The 23608-nt window shown below is 39.6% G+C and overlaps 1 protein-coding gene across 6 annotated transcripts; it reads left to right on the top strand.

Moving 5' to 3' along the window:
• The first annotated feature begins 1859 nt into the window (after nucleotides 1-1859).
• Nucleotides 1860-22193, top strand: LOC129751240 (uncharacterized). 6 transcript variants are annotated; one of them, XM_055746618.1, is made up of 10 exons: nucleotides 1860-2055; nucleotides 2626-2937; nucleotides 11733-12483; nucleotides 14713-18204; nucleotides 18840-19041; nucleotides 19127-19361; nucleotides 19434-19523; nucleotides 19862-20029; nucleotides 21167-21395; nucleotides 21458-22193. In XM_055746618.1, the coding sequence occupies exons 2-10, from the start codon at nucleotides 2920-2922 to the stop codon at nucleotides 21895-21897; spliced, it is 5625 nt and encodes a 1874-aa protein (XP_055602593.1). In that variant the 5' UTR covers nucleotides 1860-2055; nucleotides 2626-2919; the 3' UTR covers nucleotides 21898-22193. The 6 variants fall into 6 exon arrangements, with proteins under 6 accessions (XP_055602593.1, XP_055602592.1, XP_055602596.1 ...); XM_055746617.1 differs by having other exon boundaries at nucleotides 1860-2272; XM_055746621.1 differs by having other exon boundaries at nucleotides 1860-2937; nucleotides 14713-16712; nucleotides 16779-18204.
• The last annotated feature ends 1415 nt before the right edge of the window (nucleotides 22194-23608 follow it).

Here is a 23608-nt window from a genome sequence, read left to right as displayed (position 1 = left end):
GAAGAACTAGATTGCCACCTCCCTGGGTAAAGTGCAACCGCGTACATCCGGAATAACCGCTAACTCGATTTGTTTACATTTGGCAGTTTCGCCCTTTTGAAATGTTACGCTAGATATCATATATTTGACGCCCTCAGAGCCAAAGGGGTATGAGTGACAAAATGGTCAATTTTCAGTTAATGATACCAAACGATTTTTCATGTTTCAAAGTACATTTCATGTTTTATCTCGAATTTTTAGAATTTTATTTACATATTCGAAAGAAAAATATAAATTCTTGAAAAATATATGGAAAATAGCCAAACACAACAAATTAAAAGCGTGTTTTCTCGAACTAAGCTTTAATGCACTTAAACCCCTTTGGCTCCAAGGACCTCGTTTTTCGCTTGTTTTTAAGTGGCTACTAATTATTTAAACTTAAAAGGATAGCTTTGCAATTTTAAGATTTTGATTGAAACATCTTAATATTTATTCACCTTTAGAAAATATTTTGAAAGTAAGTATGTAACGTCTCTAATAAAAAAGGAAGTTTGTCCACGTGGACACGACCCAAACCCCTACCCCCCTCTCCGTGGACAAGCGTGGACATTTCCATAAAGCCCCCCCCCCCCTCCCCCTCCCCCTAAATTGTCCACGTGGTATGTGAACGGCCCCAAAGTGAAATAAATTTCAACGAAGTTTCGTGTTTCTTTCTCGGTTTCATTCGAGCTCTAGTGCAAAATGCAATTATGATTGCATATTGCACCTCAGCTCAAATCAGACCGAGAAAGACACTAAATTAATGGAGCTTCGTTTAAATTTGCGTGATTGAAGCTGGTTTTAAATGATTCTGAAGCAGGATTATGTTTAACGGCGCATTCGTAAATTGATATTTTTTATCGAAGTAATTTTTATCGATGCTGGCGTTCATAAATTCTCGCGTGAGCTTTCATTACATAGTAGCACCTTCTTTCCATTTAGAATATTTGTGGCCTGGACAACATATTCTACACAGTAAATTTTTGCCTCGATTTCCAGCAAAAAAAAATTGCTGGAAACGTTCAGCAATCCAAAATTTTGCTGGAAACCAGTAATCGGGTTTCCAATTGCTGGATTTTTCAGCATTCGGTTGTAGTCTTGTCATTTTTGCTGGAAAATCAGCTATCGGTTTTCGATTTGCTGGACTTTCCATATGTCAAATACAAATTTTAAAGTTGTTTTGAATACTTTTGCAGCAGTTTTCTGTGAATTCTTCATACGATGTAATGAAAACTCACGCGAGAATTATAAATAAACGTAAGCAAAAGCAATGGAAAGTTGACATCTATACCAAAAAATCGATCGACTGATGCATCCGAAAAAATCAATTTACGAACGCGTCGTGAATGAACGATTTTATCACATTCAACCTTGCTATGAACTAAACGGTTGGCTTTTAACTGTTGCAAACTTCAGTCAGTAAAATCATTTGAGAGAATTTAGTTTGAAAAAGTAAAGTAAATTTAGGAAATTTGTAAATCATTATTGGGGAGAATTCATCTTTGAATATGAATATCATATGGAAACCTAAAATAATATTTTTATAAACCCTAAACTTCAGGCTTCAAATAAAGTTTAGGGATCAGATAAATTCAGCCGTTTCAAATAAATGGGTTACACTCATCTTGCAGTCTTTCATGAATTTGATTCAATTTGAAAAAAAAAACATATTTTTACAGCTTTGGTCTCTGAACAGACTACCTAATCAAATCGAATTTCCGTCCGGCATTTTACTTTCTACCGCCCAGCTCTATCCATATCCGGTTGAGAGAGACGATTTTGACGTTTCTCTTTTGCAAACTGTCAAGCTCGGCCGAGGGACAGGCCAGCGAGCGAAAAAACGGAAAAGTCATTCGCAGAAAAAAGTGGTCTGTGCTCGTATCGCCGTCGTTGTCGCCAGGAAAAAAGGATTTTAACCCTGCCTCGCGAACGTTTGAGACCCGGTGGGAACTGTCCGTTTCCGGCGGAAGTGTTCCGGCAGCCGATTCAGTCGATATTTTGACCGCCCGCGGGCTATTAAGTGGCTACCAGTGTAGGGTATTGAAAAGGGAAGGTTTTTTTTCACTCCGGAAAAGGCCCGAGCCGAGTTCAGCAGAAGAAGAAGAAGAAGCGTTCGGACGAGTTGGTAGAACAAGACGTGGTGCGGACTGGAAGAATACGGCGAAGATTTTCTCCATTGTGGGCAGGCATAAGTAGGCTGATTGTTTGAAAATCCAGAAAAAGGTTCAATTATAGTGTTTGGTGATTGAAATTGGTAAAGGTTTTGTAAAAGTGACTGCCATTGGGATTGTTGGGAAATAAAAGTGGAATCGGAAACTACAAGAGTTATGTAGCATTCGAGAAAAGTTCACCAAAGACGAAATCCGGTGGTGTCCGGTAAAAAAAAAAGAATCCATCGTCATCCGAGTCGTCAAACGGGAAAACCTCGTCTCTGTACCCTTTCCTTGCAACCTTTGTCGCATTTCCAAGCCATTTTGGATGAGAAAAGAAGGCAAAGCTAAATAAAAGCAAGAAATTCAAGAAATACTACGACAGCGAAAAGCGGAGAAAAAAGTATCCTAGTGAGGTTTCGTATTGTATTTCATTCCTCTTTTGGGTTTTTTGCAGTTGAGTAAGAAATAAAGAAAAAAAGTTACGCTGGTCAGCTTCCTAAGTACCAAAAAAGAGGGTGCCAAGTGCTGTTTTCACCGGGAAAATCAAGATCTTTCCATTTCGGACTCGAAGTATTGGCCAAAAGTTACTCCGAACACGGTGCTTCGGAAAGCAAAAAGGGTCCTGGCAGAAAAAAGAATGCCTATTAGGTGTTGCTGAGAAAGTCGTCTGGGGATACTGAAATTTTCTCGCAGGAGTACCGCACATTGCCAGCAGAAAAGAAAATGACTGCTGTTCGTCCAGAGTGCGATGGATCATTCTAAAACGGTAAGTCGTAAGTCGACTCGTTGACTTGGGTTTTTTTCTAATCCATACCTATATAGATACTGGGCGCTCTGGTGGTTGAGAGAAAAAAGAAGGGTAGTCGGGAAAAGCTAGTTTAGTCGTTCTGTCCATTAATTGCAACTCGGTGTTAATGGTTGGTTGGCTGTCCGGATGGATGGAAGAAGTTGTTCGTCGAGTTGATCGGAGATGATAATGGAGAAGGCAGCAACCAGCCACTGAAACTGTGGGAAACTTCTGGGGCCGGCTGAGGGGACCCTTTGAAGAGAAAAAAAATTGACAGCACATCAGGAGGAGTGAACGAAAAAAAAACTTACGTGTGTGCAATTTTAACTTATCCAGCACATTTTCATTCATTTATTCATTATTTCTTTTCCATTCTTTTGTAACCATCTATTCTGCTTAGCGTAGCGGTTAAGCGTTTTTAAAAGAGGAGTTTTTATTTATTATTAACTTCTTTATAACTGTTGCAAGAACATGTACTTAATTTTACTTTTAATTTTACTTTTAAAGCTAGAACGCCTGGGATTATCTGAGAGATTTTGTGCGTGGATCAGAAGCTATTTAACAAATCGTCGTCTTGCTGTTAAAATCGGAACATCTGAATCTTCAGATTTCATTCCGACTTCAGGAGTACCACAAGGAAGTAATTTGGGCCCTTTATTGTTCACCCTGTTCTGCAATGATATTAATATGCTGCTTTTTGGATGCGGAGTACTTATGTACGCGGATGATTTGAAAATTTTTCTGAACGTTAACAGTTTGGCAGATTGTCAGATACTTCAGCAATTCCTCGATACAGTAGTGAACTGGTGTGCTGTCAACCTACTGGCCTTAAGCGTTTCTAAGTGCTGTATCATAACATTTGGACGCAAGAAACTTCCATTTTTGTACGACTATTATATCCAGGGCGAACTTCTACATCGTGTTAATCAAATTAAGGACCTTGGCGTTGTTTTGGATAGTCATATGACATTCAAGGAACACTACTGTGCTATACTTGAAAAGGCCAATCGAATGCTGGGGTTTGTCATACGTCTGAGTAAAGAATTTACAGATCCTGTTTGTCTACGAGCTCTGTATTGCTGCCTGGTTCGTTCAATATTAGAATCTGCAAATCTGGTGTGGTGGCCATTCGAAACTACATGGGTGGCGCGTTTTGAAGCGGTTCAACGAAAATTCGTACGTTATGCTCTGCGTGAACTACCGTGGGATAATCCTCGAAATCTGCCACCTTATGCACAACGCTGCGCTTTACTTGGCCTCCACACGCTGTCGAATCGCCATGATATTAGCCAATCACTGTTTGTGGCGAAAATTCTCAAAAACGAAATCGATTGCTCTTGGATACTTTCGCGCTGTCATATTTATGCTCCAGAAAGAACCCTGCGAAATCGTGACTGGCTATCACTGGAATCAAGAAATACGCGCTATGGTAGCAATGACCCTCTGCGTTCTGCAAAAGTAAGCTTCTTACGCAATTATGCTCTCTTTGACTTTAATGTCTCAACTGCAACCTTTAAACGCTTGATCGAATCCAGCATAAGTGACCAATTAAGAACTAATTAATAAGAAAATTTTGAATGTATGTCAAGATAGACCTAGATTAAGTAAACCATTAAGACATTTACGTCAGATGGTTTTTTTTTATAAACAATAAACAATGTATCTACCAAGCTTTCACATATCTGTCAGATGTTGTACTGTATTATAATATTTTATTACAATGTTTTAGTAGAAAACAAGATTTCAACGATGACTGAAAAAAATCTGTTACCGAAATCTAAAATTAAGTTTTCTAATCCAAAGCGTAAAATTTCATACTAAACTTTTGCAGAAAGTTGATTGATGGTAACAAAAACCTTTTCTGTACAAGTGGGAAGAAAAATTTCTACTAAGGGCGATCAACGCTAGAACTAAACGCCCTTATTTCAACGATATCAACCACCACCCGTTTTTCCAGACTATTTCACTCAGAAATGAAATTGATTATCTAGCAAAAAAAAAAAGTCTATCCGCGGTGGGATTTGAACTTAGACGAGTATTCTACTAGTATCTACTAGAATAATAAATCATTTCAGTAGATGATTGTATTTTTTTTTTAATTTTATTTACATAGAATCAAGTCAAGTGAAGTTAATGTCTACATCATGAAGCCAAGATTTATTAAAAAAAATAATGATAGGGTCACAAAAAGTTGAAAAAAGTGATCTGAAAAACCTACTTTTTTATTCGATTGCTAGTAAATATTGTTCGAGCGCACTATGGGGCAGTTCCATGCAATGAGGCGGCAAAAAGTATGATTAGGAATTTTAGACTATTTTGTTATTTTTTGAAATTTTGAATGAAAATTACTATTTTAACGAACTTAAAGTAAATTCTTACAAAAAATTTGTATATATAACTTTTAAAGTACGATGCTTGGTGTTATTTTTGACCCTACTTTTTATTTCTTTTGAAAACCGGGTTTTGGACTAATTGATCATTAAATGATAAATAATATCAAGTCATTTCATGAAACTCAAGAGAAAAATGTGTGAAATGATTGATCAATCTTGAAAAACATTTTTTTTGACAAACCAACATAAACTTTGTTGAATTTATACTCATAAATGGGTGAAAATTACCCATTTGCATGATATTTTCAGCTTTATTTGACTATAACTCAAAAAACGGTGCTTTAAGGTGCATGGAATCTCTTTCATTGTATTATTATGACTTTATACTAGATCTTGACAGTGAAAAGAGTATGGGGAAATGCGGGGATTTTGTTTGGCAAGGCTATAAAGTTTTTGACTTTTGAAAAAAATTATTATTTACTGATTTTTAGCATAGATCAATTTAGTGTGTAAAATTTTTGAATACTTCAAATGATAGCTTTTAATATAAGCTTTCATATGGTGTACTTTAAATTTAAGAAAAAAATGTTTTCCACGGAAATATATGTGATTTACATTTTTTTTTTCATTATATAATTTTTTCAATTTTTCTAAGTCTGATGCCTGTGGTGCGTTCAGTATTCAAGATAATGAGTTGAAAAACTGGGAATATCTTAGTTAAATATAAAGTTATTAACCAGTAAAAATAAGAAAGCGATCCGATAAAGTTCAGTTTTTGACTTTTTGCCGCCTCAAACTCCATAGTGGAGCGATGGTAGAGTTTTTGAAAAAATATGACTACAATTTTTTTTCAAAGTTCACTACTTTGCGCGATTTTTTACAAATTGAAATTTCATCTGTTTTTGGGGTCCACCGTCAGGTTGTACCCGGATTTTCAGTGCTTTTACTTTGTTTGGACCAATCAAAAATGTATTCATTGGAAAATGGAGCAAATTTTATCTACATTCTAGTGAGGTGCAACAATACACACTGTGAGATTTCAAAAAAAAAAAATGAAAATTATAAACGTAAAATCATTCATGAGTTTCTAGAACGAAGCAGTACAAGCAGCGCGTCCAGCAAAACGTGTTTGTTTGCTCTCCGAGCAGGTACGGTGGGTGGTGATTTGAGAAGAGAGCCAAGCCGAGAGACGAAATAATGATGCGTGTCGGGCGTTTCTTGGTTGGAAATTTTCTATTGATAGTAGTTCGCGTTTGCTTGTCACGACTCGCCTCATTATTTCTTTTCTCGGCTTGGCTCTCTGCCAAAATCACCACCCACCGTACCTACTCGGAGAGCAAACAAACACGTTTTGCTGGACGCGCTGCTTGTAGTTCTAGAAATTCAGGAATGATTTTACGCTTATAATTTTCATATTTTTGTCAAATCTCACAGCGTTAATTGTTGCACCTCACTAGAATGTGCTAGAATGTAGATTAAATTTGCTTTCCAATGAATATACTTTTGATTGGTCCAAACAAAGTAAGAGCACTGAAAAACCGGGTACAACCTGACGGTGGACCACAAAAACAGATAAAATTTCAATTAGTAAAAAAATCGCGCAAAGTAGTGAACTTTGAAAAATTCCAGTAAATTCAATTTTTGTTGCATCGAAAATCTAAAGACAGCAAATAGTTAGAATTTCAATAAATTTTGTAGTCATATTTTTTTCAAAAACTTCACCATCGCTCAAACACTAGCAATCGAATGAAAAGTAGGTTTTTCAGACCACTTTTTTGAATTTTGTGTGACCCTTTCATTGAAAAAAAAAATTTAAAAAATTATTTCTTGGCTTCATGATGTAGTTATTAACTTCAGCTTTCATATGCATAAAGCGGGTCATAGACTACACAAATGGCCTGTACAAATTCGATGATTACACGACGATTGTTTGATCTCTGCTCGCCCACACACGATACCAACATATTTTACGCGAACACAAACGATTGCTGGCGATAACAGCAACAACGACAAAAAAAACATCTCCACAGCAAATCGTGTACACAGCAACAAAATTTCATCGAATTTCATCGCATTTGTACAAATGTTGTGTAGTCTGTGGCCCGCTTAAGGCAAATATTTTTTTGGACGTGTAATATATGAACTACAGCAGTTTTCCTGAGGTATGTTTTTTCGGATTTTTTTTTCTTTCATGCTGAATAATGGGAAAACTAGTAGCTTAAGGTAAATAAAATATTCTGAACATATTTTACTGACTTTACAAGGTTTCTATTGATATAAGTTTTGTATGGATCGGTTGAACACGCCAAAAGTTATAACGATTTGAGCTTGTAGTGTCAAATTGACACTCCTAGTGCTGATTAGGGTAACGAAATCTGATGCGGATGAGTGTTAAGCGGGCCATAGACTACACAAATGGCCTGTACAAATTCGATGATTCCACGACGATTGTTTGATCTATGCTCGCCCACACACTATACAAACATTTTTCACGCGAACACAAATGATTGCTGGCGAAAACAGCAACAGCAACAAAAAAAACCATCTCCACCCCGGCTGGGAGGATGGTTTGTACGAAATATTTCGATCCCGACCGATTTTACTCCAACCGTTTGGGCGCTCATTCAAGCAGTGCCATACACTATGCAAATCGTGTTTACAGCGACAAAATTTCATCGAATTTCATCGCATTTGTACAAATGTTGTGTAGTCTGTGGCCCGCTTTAAATGATTGAGTCGATAAATTTGGTTTTTGGGGTGCTTCATATATGCTCCATTGGAAGGATAACATGACAATTTGGGATAAATAAACCTATTGGCTTAAAATTCCGGGAAAAATATAACAATACAATGTACAATTGGAAAATTTTTCTGGTGTGATTTTTTTTTCCAAAATCTCCTATTCTTTTCTATTGTTGCAATCAGTTTATATCCACGCATTTTGTTTATTTATATATATATATATTTTTTTTTTCAATCAGATATGTTTATTGAGGCATTTTACTCAAAAAGTTTCATTTTGCCGAGTGTATAACTTTATTAATCTATGTATGCTAGTATAAAGCGGGCCATAGACTACACCACATTTGTGCAAATGCGATGAAGTTCTGTCGCTGTGAATACGATTTGCATCATGTATGGCACTGTTTGAATGATAGCCCAAACGGTTTGAGTAAAATCGGTCGGGATCGAAATATTTTGTACAAACAACCCCCTGTGGCATTAGACTGAGTCGATTTGGGGTCATTTTTGAATTTCTCAAACCCTGGGGTCTTAAAAGCTTTGTTTTGGTCCAAAACTCATCCATGATTTATTGCAAAATTTTAAAGTAACGTTTACATGAGTAAATTTGAACTTTTAAGTTTGTATGGGAAAATTGAATATTTTGTACTGAAAAATCAACATCATATTTTTTTCTTCTGTGGAACCGAGCCAGCTAATTGCTAATTGTTTTTGTGCAAATTTATAAATTTCTTCAAGGAAATTTCCCGTTGAACAACTTTTTCCAATATCATTACTTTGTATCTTTTTAGACAAAAAAGTTATTAGCTCTTTAACAGGTGTATGTCTTTTGGCATTGATAAACAATGAATTTAATTGACACCACTGCTGGGTGCCTAGCGAGGTATTGCAAGACCTCTTTTCATGCCATACTTCGTGCAAGGGGCTGAAAAAAGCAAACATTTCCGTACCAAGATTTCAGTCAAGAACCCTGCAGGAAGAAGAAAATTGAAACGAGTGAAACACGTATATGGGCAACATGGCCGTCTTCATTGCAACAATTTCAACCAGAGGCAATTTTTCATTAATCCTTAAAATGATATCTGCGGCTCGGGAATGTCAATCAAAGGGATCTTTGGTAACATTAATAAGTTATGGTTGGGCACAAAATCCAGAGTTTTCAGTATAAGGTACACCGGGGCAAGTGCAAACGGTTTTCACCATAGTTCAACTTTCACATGTCCTAGAAAAATATGTAAATCTTCAAAAATTATCAATTATCGTTCGTTGCATCATTAAAATGGTTCTCAACAAATTCCCGTAGAAAGTGAAAAATTAAAAATTGTTGGTAAAAAATAAGGGCACTTTTGTGAAAAAATTTCTAAGTTTGCACTTGCCCCGTTTATGGGGGCAAGTGCAAACGCAATGCTTTTTCCAAACTTATTCAAAGATGCGTCAGTGTATCGTTACTTAAACGAATTTAATACATGTTCCGGTATGTTTTATCAACTTTTTTTTATGTATTTGCTGTTTTTCTGCTATATTAATTACTTTTTGGAACTTCAGTTTTGCTGACTGTTATTTGAAGCAAAAGACCTTCATTTGCCAAGGCATTACGGAATTTTGAATATCCGCTTCAGATACAACACTTTGGATACCCTTTCTGACCACTCTAATATAATGCTGAACCATTTTTGAGATGATTTTTTTAATGTCTGATGTTACATGGCTTAAAGGTGCGTTTGCACTTACCCCGGTAGAATCGTTTGCACTTGCCCCGCAGTGGGGGTTGACAGGAGTGAATATTATTTTCACAATTTTTAGGGTCTACTGAAAATTTATCATAAATTTTCTGCTTTCATCTGAATATCAGTCCCAAACACGCACCTTTCGACGAAAAATCGGATTTGAATGCCCTTTTTTGTAGCCAAAAAAAGCAAAACAAAAACACACTTTTCATGTCTAGTACGTACTTGAATTCGTGTGTAATCAAACAGTGCCGTGTTTTTAGTGAATAATTGAAAGAAAGTTCAGTTTATCTATGTAAGATTGTTGGTTTGGACAACAACAACAACTTCTAGAAGAAGAAATATTTTTTAATTTTTTTGTAACAGAGGAAAGTTGATCGTTTGCACTTGCCCCGAGTTTGCACTTGCCCCGGTGTACCTTAATTCTTGTTAAAATTGATTATAAATTTGCACTATGACAACAACAGATGCGTTTGGCAACCAAAATGTTACCCTATTTCGAGTCTGTTATGGGGTGAAGTGTTTAATTTCGGGAACCACACTGACGTTCTGGTACCAAAAATTTGGTACGTTGCGTTTGTATGCGATTTGACAGCTGGTTCAGTCCTCTGACTTCGTGGGGCACATGCAGTGGTGTCAATTGAATTTATGGTTTATCAATCCAAAAAGACATACACCTGTTGAACAGCTAATAACTTTTTTGTCTAAAAAGATACGAAGTTATGATATTCGGCAAAGTTGTTCAACGGAAAATTTCCTCGAAGAAACTTACAAATTGGCACAAAAACCATTAGCAGGCTTGGTTTTCCAGAAGAAACAAAAATGATGTTGATTTTTCAGTACAAAATGTTCAAGTTTCCCATACAAACCTAAAAGTTCAAATTTACTTATGTAAACGTTACTTAAAAACTCTGCAAAAAATCATGGATGAGTTTTGGACCAAAACAAAGCTTTTAAGACCCCAGGGTTTGAGAAATTCAAAAATAACCCCAAATCGACTCAGTCTACTGTGGCATGGTGTATGGTGCTGTTTGTACAAAATTCATGCCATTTACTCAGCTCCAGCCTGGGTGGAGATGGCTTTTTTTGTTGCTGTTGCTGTTTTCGCCAGCAATCGTTTGTGTTCGCGCGAAATTCGTTTGTATCGTGTGTGGCCGAGCACAGATCAAACAATTGTCGTGGAATCATCGAATTTGCACACTCCATTCGTGTAGTCTATGGCCCGCTTAACAGTCGCGGCGACTCAACTGTTTGCTTTTATTCTTATTTGGGGGAGAAAAGAGCACGCAATAGACGAAGCGAACACTTTTACTTGGTGGCTACGGTGATATATTAATCTGTAGTACCGGTAAAGTTCTTCCTGAACAGTGAGAGGGTCACTACTTTACTACACAACCAAATTTTCATAATTATTTACACGTTTGAAGAATATGATTGTTTATGCACAATGTTAAAATTTTCTATGAAAATACTTAATAGTTGTTTATTCCTTTTTCTCTTTTCTTTCTCTTCCGTTTATGATGTCGATGAACAAATATAATGAAACAAACACTCGAAATTAAACACCTGAAACTAATCCGGTTCCCCAATCCTCAAATCTGCAATCAACCGTTCAAACAATCTGCAACCCGAAAACGGAAACCAACCATATTCCTGGTCCTGCTCCCGTGATTGACTTTCGGCAAACGAATTACAACGCTGTCCAAATTTCTCGCTTTTCAATCTTCGTTTTGTATAATTTGGCGCCTTTTTCCCCAAAATTTTATCAAAAAATACAATGCTCTGTACATACGCGCACTACTGTATGTTTGTTTATGTACGGCTGGATGTGTTGTCTGGTTGCGTGGGTCAATGTGGAATACTATCCCTGATGCACGATTATTGATTTGCTTTTGATTCGGAAAATGATCCCAAACCCAAAACACAAACAAATTTAAATAAAATCACCAACCCACTTGAAACTGTTCTGAAGAAGAAGCCTCAAGAGTGTTACGAGTTTCTCGATCTTAGCGACGTTGATGACGGTGTGAAGAGCGTCCTGGCTTCGACTCTGTACACCCCGACTGGGGTTGCGACCGGTGCCGAAAGTAGCGGCGAACCAGGCGTCGTTAGTGGAGGAACTGCCGGAACCTATAAAGGCAACCGCAAGCCATACCGTCCCAAGCGTAGGCCATCGAACGCCTCTTCGGTTATGTCGTCCTCAGATGGATCTTCGGTGTCCGGGTTGTACGAGTATGTACCGTATGAGTCCAACCGAAGGTATCAGCCGTCGTCCCACTCTCACTTTTCCAACAACTCCGGGACGTCGGGCGGCGGCGAGGCTTACTCGCACCCGAACTCTTCAACTACCCACTATCAGTATCATCATCACCACAATCAACAACAACAACAATACCAATCGGGAAACGAAGCCACCGGTTATTCGACTAGGTCTGGCTATGGTCGGTATCCTCATTCAAAACGAGGCGGTCCAAGATTTCAACAGGACCAGTACGGTGGAAGATCTCTCGCACATCACCACCACCATCAACAACAGCAGAATCACAACTACCATCATCACTATTATCATCAACAACAACAACACAATCAAACCAATAATAACAACAACAACGGCAACAACAACCAACAACAACAGCAGCAGCAATCTTGGCCAACCGGGCATCATCCGGTGGGCAGTTCTGCTTCTTCTTCCTCTACAGTACTGCCAAACAGTTCTACTAGCGGTAAGCGGTTGTTGTTCCTGCCTTTAGCAGTGATTTCTGTTTCCGTTTGGTTCTTGTATTATATTACACACTATTTTGATAATTGATTATTGTTATTATCCGTTTCCCACTTTCACGCCACTTCTCTAGTGGTTTTTGTGATTCCTCAGATGTTCAGAGTTGTTGTTGCTCACACCTTTTTGCGCTACCTTTTTTATTACTACCTACTTACCCGTTGTTGCAGTTGCCCTCACTATTATTTAGTTTTTTTTCGTTGTGTTTTTATTTGTTGTGTTTATGAAATCTGTTGTTAATAGTTTTTGTTAGTTACGCTGCTATTAGTTTACTTACCTCTTTTTAGACGACTTACTTTGCTGCTAAAGTTCACACGTACAATGTTAATTATCCTGTTATTTGAGTGATTCAACATAGTACCGCGTTGGAAATTCCTTCTAAATGCAGAAGCTGTCACATGTTTAACCAAATTCGATGCCATAAAATCCAAGCTGTCCATATCATGAATTTTCAGACCCCAGAACAAGTGTCACACACAACTTTTCCAAGAACATTGAAAACTTTGCAAAGCGGTTTATCTAGAGAACTGCTTTCTGAACTAATTCCCTAGCAACTGTTTTCCTGTGCTTTAATGTTTGAGTAAAATTATTCAGTAATTATCAAACAACTTTTAAAAACATTTTTTGTACAAAACTCAAATTATGTATATCAGATAAGAAACTGTATTCGAGGAAAAGACGAGACATTTTTTTTTCTTTTGAATGCATGGATGGAAAGATAAAATTTTCAGTGGAAGTACCTAACTAGTGAAGTAATGATTACATGTGCATAATTTTATGATAATCTATCAAGTGCAATTTGAAATAGCGTCCAATAAAGAAGTCTTTCGTCCAACATTTTTCGGCGCGATCGTGAAAATCGAATTAAGTCCCATTAGGAGACCCAAATCAACCTTTCGACCAAAGTTCATGCAGTGAAATCATTCGAGGAGATCTAGAGGATCGAACGGTGAGCCAGATGTGAATTAAAGCGAAGACGGCTGTTTCCATGAAGACAAGAAATGTGACTGGTTAAGCGTAATCCAAACATTTCGACTGGAGAGGTCCAGCTATAAAATGAACAAAATACGGTGTTCAAATCGTGGGCAAAATAGTTGGATCGCCCACGGGTGAAATGTTGAAAAAACAAAAATCTACTGCGAAACAAAATTTTCAGCAGGCCTCTGGCAGATCTCTGGACAAAAATTTTATCGTTGAAACGTCTCGCCTGAATGCCACGATGTGTTGCCCTGTTCTGTTGTTGGTTGGATCTGGAATCGTGCAATTACCCGAAAACTTTGTTAGAGTAAGTAGAGATAAAAGTTGAACGATTTGGTTTTCGTGCCGAAGGTGAACAATCTGCTGAACCTCGATCGAATACAAATTTTTGAGTAATTTTGAAGGTTCAGCTGCAGGAAATGGAGACCACAATCAAAAATAGCATTTAGGCCATTCAAAGGGATTGTGCGTAGTGTTCGTTGCATTCGAAAATCTTCATTGGAGGCTATCTCAAAAACTTCTTGACAGATCGTCACAAAATTTCGCACATAGGCACTAACGTTATATTAGGTACTAGGCAGTTGTACTGAAAATTTGAACAATATTTATCCATGGCTTCAAGAGGTGTTCATGAAATAAGGTGTTACATTTTCTTTTATTATGGATTTTATGGTAATTGGATGTGTTTTTCTTGCCAGAAAAAAATGCAGTACAGTTCATTATAAATAAAAACGTGTAGCTATCACACTATCATTATCGAGTGGTATTGATATTTGATCAGGGTTTTTATTCAAATTCAATATCGGCAGATGGGGATAAATCGGATTGTAGCTTCAAAATTGACACCGGTTATTAACTTAAGATTTACATCAACAAGAAGTCTATAGATTTTTTCTCCCGATTTACATATTATATACGTTAACAATACAGTAAATCATTGAAAAGTGATAAGCGACGTTTTTTGTTAATGCAGACAGTGAATAGGATCAAAACAAAATACGTCGAAATGTAGTTTCTCACTAGACGTGTTTTTGTCTAAAACATGCTACTTGTTCTCTCATTGAACAATATAAAAATTTCTTTGTAATTTGTTTCGCATAGATCTATTTGTTTGCCTAGAGCTCATTTTCACTTTGTTTGTTAATGTAGAAACATTTCGGAATACTTACTTATCCCTGTTTTCTTTTTCTTCCTGCAGTGAACAGTAATAACGAGTCGTCATTTGTCGAATACGGTGATAACGATCAGGGCCAGAGTGGTTCCACGGGTAACAATAGCAGCAGCGGCAGTAATAGCAATAACCATTCGCGGTCTGCCGCCAGTTCAACCAACAGTGGAAGAAGTTTGAGTAGACCGGTTGAACCCTCGTTCAGCTCAACGGTCTCAGAATCGTCAACACTTTCCGTTAGCAGCAGTATGCCGCCGCATACCAATAACCCGCACTATCAGCCGCAACAACAACAGCAGCAGCAGCAATCGCAGGCGCCATCCGTGCAACAACCGCAACAACAACAACAACAACAACAACAACAACAGCAGCAGCAGCAGCAACAACAACAACAAGGCCAAGTACCGACCACTCCAGGGAATCCGCCGCCCAATGGCCATAGCAGCGTACCTAACCGTGGTTCGGTGGAGCAACAAGCATCCCAGACCGTTTTAGCACCGCCACCACACCAAGCCTTGTATCCAGCGCAGTACATGACTGCTGGAGGGCATCCCGGAAACCCGGTTTATCCCATGCAAGTTATACCCCAGCCGCTACCAGGAAACGTGTACGTGAGCAATCTAACCGCCAATGTAAACGTTCACGGTTTCGTTCCCCACGGTATTCCACCGTACATGGCCGCAACCGGAACTCCTCCAGGTTCAGCAGGAACTTACATTGCTGGTGAAATACCGGCTGGGCATGAAATGGCCATCATGACGCCTCCAGGAATAAGACGCAGTGGAAGACCTGGTCGTGGAGGTGGCAACCCACGACCTAGAGGTGGCTACATTTCACATCATATCAGTCAACAACAATCGGTCGTAGCATCGACTCATCAACAACCGCCACCTTCCGTGCAACAACAACAAGGTCAAGGGCAAGTTCAACTATCATCAGGCCAAGTGAATGCACCGCCACAATCACAAGGGCAAAGCCAAAATCAAGCCCAAAGCCAGCCACAACAGCCTCCACAACAGCACACGCCAGAACTTGTTCAACACCCGATGGCACTGGAACACCAGCAGATCATGAGTCCTGCTCAACCGTACGGCTACAGCGGCGGATATTACTTCCCGGTACAATTCTATCAGCCAACCCAAGTTGGACCTCCCCAATCGGCACAACATGCTGCCGGGGCTCCAATATTCCAGATGCCGATGTATTCTCCAGTTTACGGATACCCCAGTGTTATGTACCCGACGATGTACCAGCCAGAGTATCCAATGTACGATGACAAAGGAGACGATCAGCATTCTCAGCAAGCTCCAGAAGAAGCTGTTATGCATCCGGGCATGTGGCAACCACCACAAATGATCGAATACAATCCAGAAGCTGGAGAGTATATTCCACATGAAGACGATGGCACTATAATACAGCCGGGTCCACCGATGCAACCTATCGCTCACGTGTTAGATCCCAATGTACCAAACTTTACCATGCAAATGGGACCTCCAACTCCCATTCAAGCCGAAGAATACGACCAAATAACACCGGCTCCGTCCGAAGAATATAACATCAATAACAACGCTTTGATTTCTCCGGCAAACAACATGATTTCGTCTCCTTCATCAGCTTCATCTTCACAACAAAATCTAGCTCAGAATGAAATGTATATTACACCACAACAACAGCAACAGCCACCACCGCAAGAACATCATCATCAGCATCATCAACAGCAGATAGTTGAAATTTCCCATGATTCACAAGCAGTTAATCAAATCGAGCAACAGCCAAACATTATGGATCAGGAGAATAATTACATTGTCGACCCGTCACATCAATCTTCTTACAATCAACCTTTATCACCAGTCCCGGTGCAGCAGCAGCAGCACGTTCACCACAGTCAATCATCCGATGGCAACTACCGGGCCGAACCAATTCTTCAAACACAAATTGCGGAACCACAGCCAATATTGATTCAAGATGTTCCTCCACAAATTCCTTCAACCCCTACACCGCACTCAACGGGACCTCCATCGTCAGCTATCGTAACGTCCCCACCACAGATTCCAATTCCATTACCGATAACAATAACACATGTCCCTCCACCTCAGCTCAACAAACCTCCGCCGCCAATTCCGATCGAGTTCCTTAAAATGGAACAGCAACAACAACAACATCAGCAACAACACCATCAACAATTACCGCCGCAGCATCATCAATCAACGATGTCGCAGCACGACACCAACAACAACCCGAAAAAGAAAACGAATGAAGTGGCCTCCGTGGCGACTCCAGCAACCGTCGTTAGCGAGAAAAACAATGCAAACGAAGTTTCTACCAGCAGCAAACCAGTGCCAAACCAAATCTATGTAAATAGCAACAAACACCAGAACCAGACCGATGAAACCGCTCGTCTAGCCCGGGCTATTCAGGAGAAATTCGTTCTCAAAGATGATCGTCGCAACGGACCGTACCGGGGTTCTTCATCGGGAATCCACTCAAGCTCACACCAAACGGCCACCACGATTTCATCATTCACATCGTCTACCACAACTATCGTGCAGCATAACAGCGCTACCACCCACCACAAGAAGACTACGGCATCGGTTTCTGTATCAGCCATCCCCAACAAAGAATTCATCAGTAGTCCTTCAACCGTCGGGCCCACTATCACTTCCAAGCCTTATCAGAAAAATACCTCGCCCGTTCCGTTCACTACCCTCGGAACGACAACGGCACCTTTATCGATGCACAAACAACAGTTGGCTCCGCAGAAATCTTATAACGATAATATTGGCAACAGCAACAACAACAACAACACAGCACCCTCTGCTCCATCCATGAGCTCAGGCCCGGTCCTGATGGAATCAAAGAAAGTTGAAGCCATTCCCCAGCGCGAAGAACGTTTACATCCGATGACAGCTCCGCTTCCTCCCCCAGGGCCCCCACCGCTGCTATCGGTACCTCCACCAGATCGTATTATCGTCCCAGCACCGCAATACGCACCACCCGTATCTACCACGCCAACAGCCCCGCCCGCGATGTCCTGGGCTAGCCTGTTCAACTCATCATCTTCTTCCGGTACTGGGTCCTCGTCTGCTTCCTCCACTCAAAACGCTCCGATCCCGGCACAGCAAATCACCCCGACTATCAACCCGGGGCCGCCACTTCCAACACCGTCACCGTTTGCGCCCAGCTTCATCCCGAATCTTCAGCGCAGCGGCAGCAACAGCACCAATCAATCGTCTACGGCAGCACCGGGATCTACCGACAACAACAGCAACGCTACACCGCCGGTGACCAACAAGAAACCGGTTGCCAAGGTACTTCCATTCGATAAGAACAACAGTAGCAGCAGCAGCACCGGTCCCATGTCATATTCGTCGGCCGCTTCGGGAGCCAACACAAGTGCCTCAGCTGGGACCGGGACGAGCAATGCCGCCGGCAAAGGAAAGGGTGCACCGAACATGACCACTGCCGCCGCTGCCGCATCTACCAAACCTGAACAGCTCGATGAAAACTCGCAAAAGTTAGGAGGTAAGCTCAGTTTTCGATATAGATTTTATGATGAATCGTTAAGAGATTTACAACGGATTTAAACTACAATTTTAACTGCCGGGAAAAAACATTGAGTAGTCAGCAAAAGTTAGCACAATGTCACGTTGTTTGAATAGGATGTGCAAGAAAAGCTATCAATTTTTCAAATAGAATCCAAAATAGCGAGGCCGATTTTGTTGCGAAAGTGGTCTATGTGGTTAACACTTCGTGATCTAGTCTCAATGGTAGTGAGTTCAAATCCTCTATATCTACAATTCGAGCACAATAGAAACGATCATATTTCCACCTGCAGTCAGCAAATTGTTCCTCATTTATCAATAGAACAATTAGCGTTACACATGTGGTACAGTAAAGTCCCCTACGAGTGGTTTTTCCGAAGATCGTTTCACCGGTCCTGGTCGTTCTGATCAGAACTATCCGAAACATTAAGACCTCGTTTAGACCCCCGTTTGGGATCCCCTTGGTTTCACAGAGAGTTTGCCATCTGGTTATTTCCAATCAAATCCGAATGGCACTAGTGCTGAAACCGACATTTTCTTTTCTAAAAAACAAAAAGTTGAACACTCTGAAGCGTGTTTCGATTGATATTTTAACATTGATTTTTTATTTTACAGAATTCCTAAACGCTTATCAAATCGAAAACAACAGCATCAGCATTCAGCCCCGAGGACTGATCAACAGATCCAACTACTGCTACATCAACGCCATCCTGCAAGCCCTGGTGGCTTGTCCGCCGTTCTATCACTTGATGAGAGCCATCCGGTCGCTCCCGGCCGCGAGAAACAGCCGTCATCCAAAGCCTTTCATCGATGCGATGTAAGTACTCACAAAAATGCCACAAAAATTTCAAATGGTGATGTATGAGTACGTCAAATAATCTGTGTCCTTTTTCCCGGCACAGGACCTTATTCGCAGCCGAATTTTCAACCCTGCAGTTGCGCTCCAAGGTGCAACGCGACAAATCGAAGAAGGACGAAACACCGGACATCAACTGCGACACCCCCTTCGAACCGACCGTGATTCACAAGATGCTCAGTCTAGTCCGATCGGATATCTTCCAGATCGAGGGTCGCCAGGAGGACGCGGAAGAGTTCCTTGGTTGCGTACTGAACCGGCTCAACGATGAAATGTTGGAGGTAAAGTTTATGACAAGGTATAAATTTCTGTTGAACTTGAATAACAAATTATTTTTATTCCAATATTTAAAGCTTATGAAGCTCAGCAAAAATGAATCGGAGATCAACGGTGAGGAGACGGCCAATGGCGATGTGCATGGTGACGATCAGGACGATTGGAAGGTAGGTTCTGTTTGTATGTCGTTTGGTGGCTGCTAGCATTCCGTCAGTGATCTGACGATCGCAGGTTGGTGAGTTCAATTCCCCACCACCACCCACCTTAACTTAACACCCCATCATCCTTAAGCCGGCAGAGACTGAGTTTTCAATCTCACAATCTGTGGCAAATGATGGGGATAGTAAATTGTCTCACCTGTGTGTAAGATGGTAGCACAATGGAACTTTGATTCCTTATCATCTAAGATTGGAGAGATACAGTATTTTATCATTTTTTTTTTCAATGGAACCATACCACTTTAAAATAATTGTTTTAACTAATCTGTTTTTACAACTGTTTATAGGTCATCCGAGGGTACCGGAACAAGGGAACCGTAACGCGCACAACGGATTTCGGCCGGTCGCCCATCAGTGACATCTTCGGGGGTAAATTGCGATCTCGGGTACACCGGGAAGGTGATCATACGACTGATAACATTCAGCCGTTTTTCACACTGCAGCTGGATATTGAGGTAAGTTTTTTTTTTTCAATGTCCCTGATTGATTTAAATATTCACCCTAAAAAAGTAGCATTTGTTAAAAGAAAATGAAAATGCTGCACTTCTTAGCGACAGTTCATTTTTGGAATCAGTTTTCCAATTCGAATGTACCAAGACTAGAGTCGATAAAGCAGACTCGTGTTCTATTTTTGGAATCGGACTAGGTAGCGAGTTGTCTCCCTTATTTCTATTCGCTCGCTCATGTAGATACAATTCTATACCTAGCCAGCGCTAGGTATACAATTGTGTCCATTGAATCAAGTTTCATTTTTTGTAATTTGTGTATGACATGGCTCATACCTTCCTTGAGGCTTTATGCAGCCATTTTATATCTTAACAATTGCTTGCTTAACTCTAGAATCAAATCCTTTGGAAGAGAACAGGAAATACAGGGGGGATTTTCATAATTTTGGATGATTCATCTCGCTCAACCCGGTTTTCCGCGGGCCCGAAGGGAGTCTTTTAAATTCACTGGTGGCCAGGTGGACCTAATGAATATTCAAACTGAAAAAATAACGATCACTTTCCTTTGGGTCAAAATCTTTTTAAAAAAATCATACCTAGATATTGTTTTATCTGTCTGTTATCTTATCTTAAATTTTCTTTTTGATTTCTCAACTTAAATCTAACGAACAAATTTTAAGGATTTTATTTAAATTTTTATTTTACATACCAAATTCAGATCCGTTTAAAATTCAGCGAAACAGGTTGGGTGTAATTCAGTTATTAAATCAAAATTAAATGTTGCTGAATCATTTAAAAAGAAAAGAAAAAAAAAGTGACTGTTCTTCCACTTCGAAATTTGAATTTAACACACGATAAAAAAGCAGTGCAAGCATGCAACAGTTTTTTTTTAAAAAAACACCATAAATACAAAGATTTTTTAACAAACCGAAACAATGATTCTAACATCGATTTCGTATTTTATGGAAATTGAAAAATGAAGAATGACCTTTATGTTAAATTCAAGGTATAACAGTTACAAAAACATGGGTTCAAGTCCAACGAAGGAGCAAAGGATGAATAAATTGGACAATATTAACAAAACAAAAAATTCCAGCTGCAACAACCAATCCTGTTTCTAATTGTTTCCCATCAAACATTTTGCAGAAAGTGGCCTCCGTCAAGGACGCCCTGGAGCTGCTGGTCGGCAAAGACCCACTCGAGGGTATGACCTGCTCCAAGACGAAGCAGGAAATCGCCGCCTGGCAGCAGGTAACCCTAGAGGAGCTGCCCATTGTGATGATCCTGCACCTGAAGTGCTTCGACTACAAGATGGACGGGTGCACCAAAATACTGAAGGCCCTCGAGTTCCCGATCGAACTGAAGATTGACGCCAGTAAGATTAAAATGCTGTTTTATTCATTAGAAAGCTATCACTAAAGGGTTTCTTTTTTTTAGAACTGATGTCCTCAAAGGGCAAATCTTACACGCCCAAGCAGAAGCAGTACAAACTATTTGCTGTGGTCTATCACGACGGCAAGGAGGCCTCCAAAGGGCATTACATTACAGATGTGTTCCATGCCGGTTATGGTAGCTGGATCCGGTACGATGATAGTACTGTAAAGGCCGTTCCGGAGAGCAATGTGCTACATCCGAAATCACCTCGTGTGCCGTACCTGTTGTATTACCGGCGGTACGATACTCACTACCACGGGGCAAGCGGTGCAAACACAGGCAGCACCGCCGCAGGTGGCAACGCTGTTTCTTCCAGCGCTGGTAGCGGAAGCAACAGCAACAACGGTGTTGGAGGCAACATTAGCGGTAGTAACAATAGTAATAATACTTACGGTGGCAACAGTTACAGTGTTAATAGTGGCTACGGTACCGGTTCCAAATGAAGTGAATCAGTGAAAGCAGATGGAAGATATTTTTATAACGATGGAGACATTCAAATTTTGACCGAAGATTGGTGGAAGGTCGAAAACTACGCAAGAGACGTTTTATATCTTTACAATTGGGGAAGGGTGCGTGTGTTTGTGCGCGTGAAACTGAGTGCGAAGTTGTTCTGTAAAGTCTTGTAGGATGCAGTTTGATGCGAAATTTTGCGTGTCTAGAAATCTAAAATACAAACAAAAAAAACGAACGTTGACTACGCAACCACACGATTAGATCGTGTGAAATCAACGAAAAATAACACTAATCATTTACAATCGAGGTAGTAGAATATAGTTTCTTTTTTCGGATTCAAACGGGAAAAGAGAAGGGTTGATTCGGAGAAAATAATTGAAATATTCACCAGTTGTTAGAGAATAGATGATAAGATTTTTTTTCCAGTCTGTTACACTTGCAACTCATATTTAGCATACTAGTTTGTTTTTTTTTAAATTTTGTTTTATTGGATAATATGTAGATACTATAATACCACATTTTCTACTATGGCGTTCACTGCAACTCATGTGAATACATGTCTTGTCAGATCAACAGTTAATCTTTTACTATCCTTTCCCAGAAGGGAGGCTACTGTTATTAAAAATATATATATCCTCAGCATACTCTATCCAATCAACATCATCATTCATTTGTCATAATAATGGCATAACAAGTGCACGCTTCGAACGCTTATCGGATAAAATTATCGATCTTCAGTCACATGAATTTGTTGAAAGGGTTAAAATATGCCTGGCACATGTATAAAAGATTTGATTGTAGGCAACCTTCTGGGAAAGGACAATATAAATATGTTCCTTTTGATCTGCCAAATGTTGTGAAACACCACAACTGATATACCATCTATTGATCCGGTGATAGTGATGGGAATTATTTTTTTGATAATCACAAAATCGTCAACGCTGCAGATCGTTGTTAAACAAAGCGCGTTTCAGAAAGACGGGCACTAGAACAAGACTAATTTTACCTATAGGCTTAGATCGTGAATAGATACATAGCTATTATCTTAATCGTATCAATTATCAAAATACGTTAAAACAATGTCAGAATCAATGCCCAGATGTAGGTGAACGAATTGGACGTGAATGATCTCACTAACCATAAGAAGAATGTTTGGAAACATCTAAGCTTGGCGGTTGTAGAATGTTTCCACGCAGATTCTTTTTACATGATTCATTCAAGCCTATGGCGTTCGTAATTGAAAAGGTAAGATCGACATTTATATTACTGTAACAGTTAAGTTTTTTTTTCTGCTTTTTCGTTGCAAAATTGAACTAGAATTACGTTGAACCAAATACGGAAGCTTATCTAAACTAGTGACTCATCAATTCCTACATCAAACTAGCTCTAAGAGAAAAACCATCAAAACTGTATGTGCAGTGTAGATATTGGGGAAGTAGTTAGTTAGTTTAACTTTTTCGAATAACTATCTGAGCTGCCAGCGCTCACTTTCTTGTATGCGCTCGTAGACGGTATGTTGACGGAGGAGAATTAAAAGAAGAAAAACCTCCCGAATCTGTTGTCTGAACACAAGAAAAACAATAGACTGTACATAGTAGTATCCCAACAGTAAACCAATTTAAGCAACACAAAAGTCTGTACATATGATTCTAGAACGATAGAGAAAGAGAGAGTGAGTTATTCGTGTGTAGATTGTTCATC

Source organism: Uranotaenia lowii, chromosome 3, assembly GCF_029784155.1.
Source record: "Uranotaenia lowii strain MFRU-FL chromosome 3, ASM2978415v1, whole genome shotgun sequence".
Classification (NCBI taxonomy): domain Eukaryota; kingdom Metazoa; phylum Arthropoda; class Insecta; order Diptera; family Culicidae; genus Uranotaenia; species Uranotaenia lowii.
The sequence above is the reverse complement of the archived record's forward strand: the minus strand, read 5'-3'. Positions and strand labels throughout refer to the sequence as shown.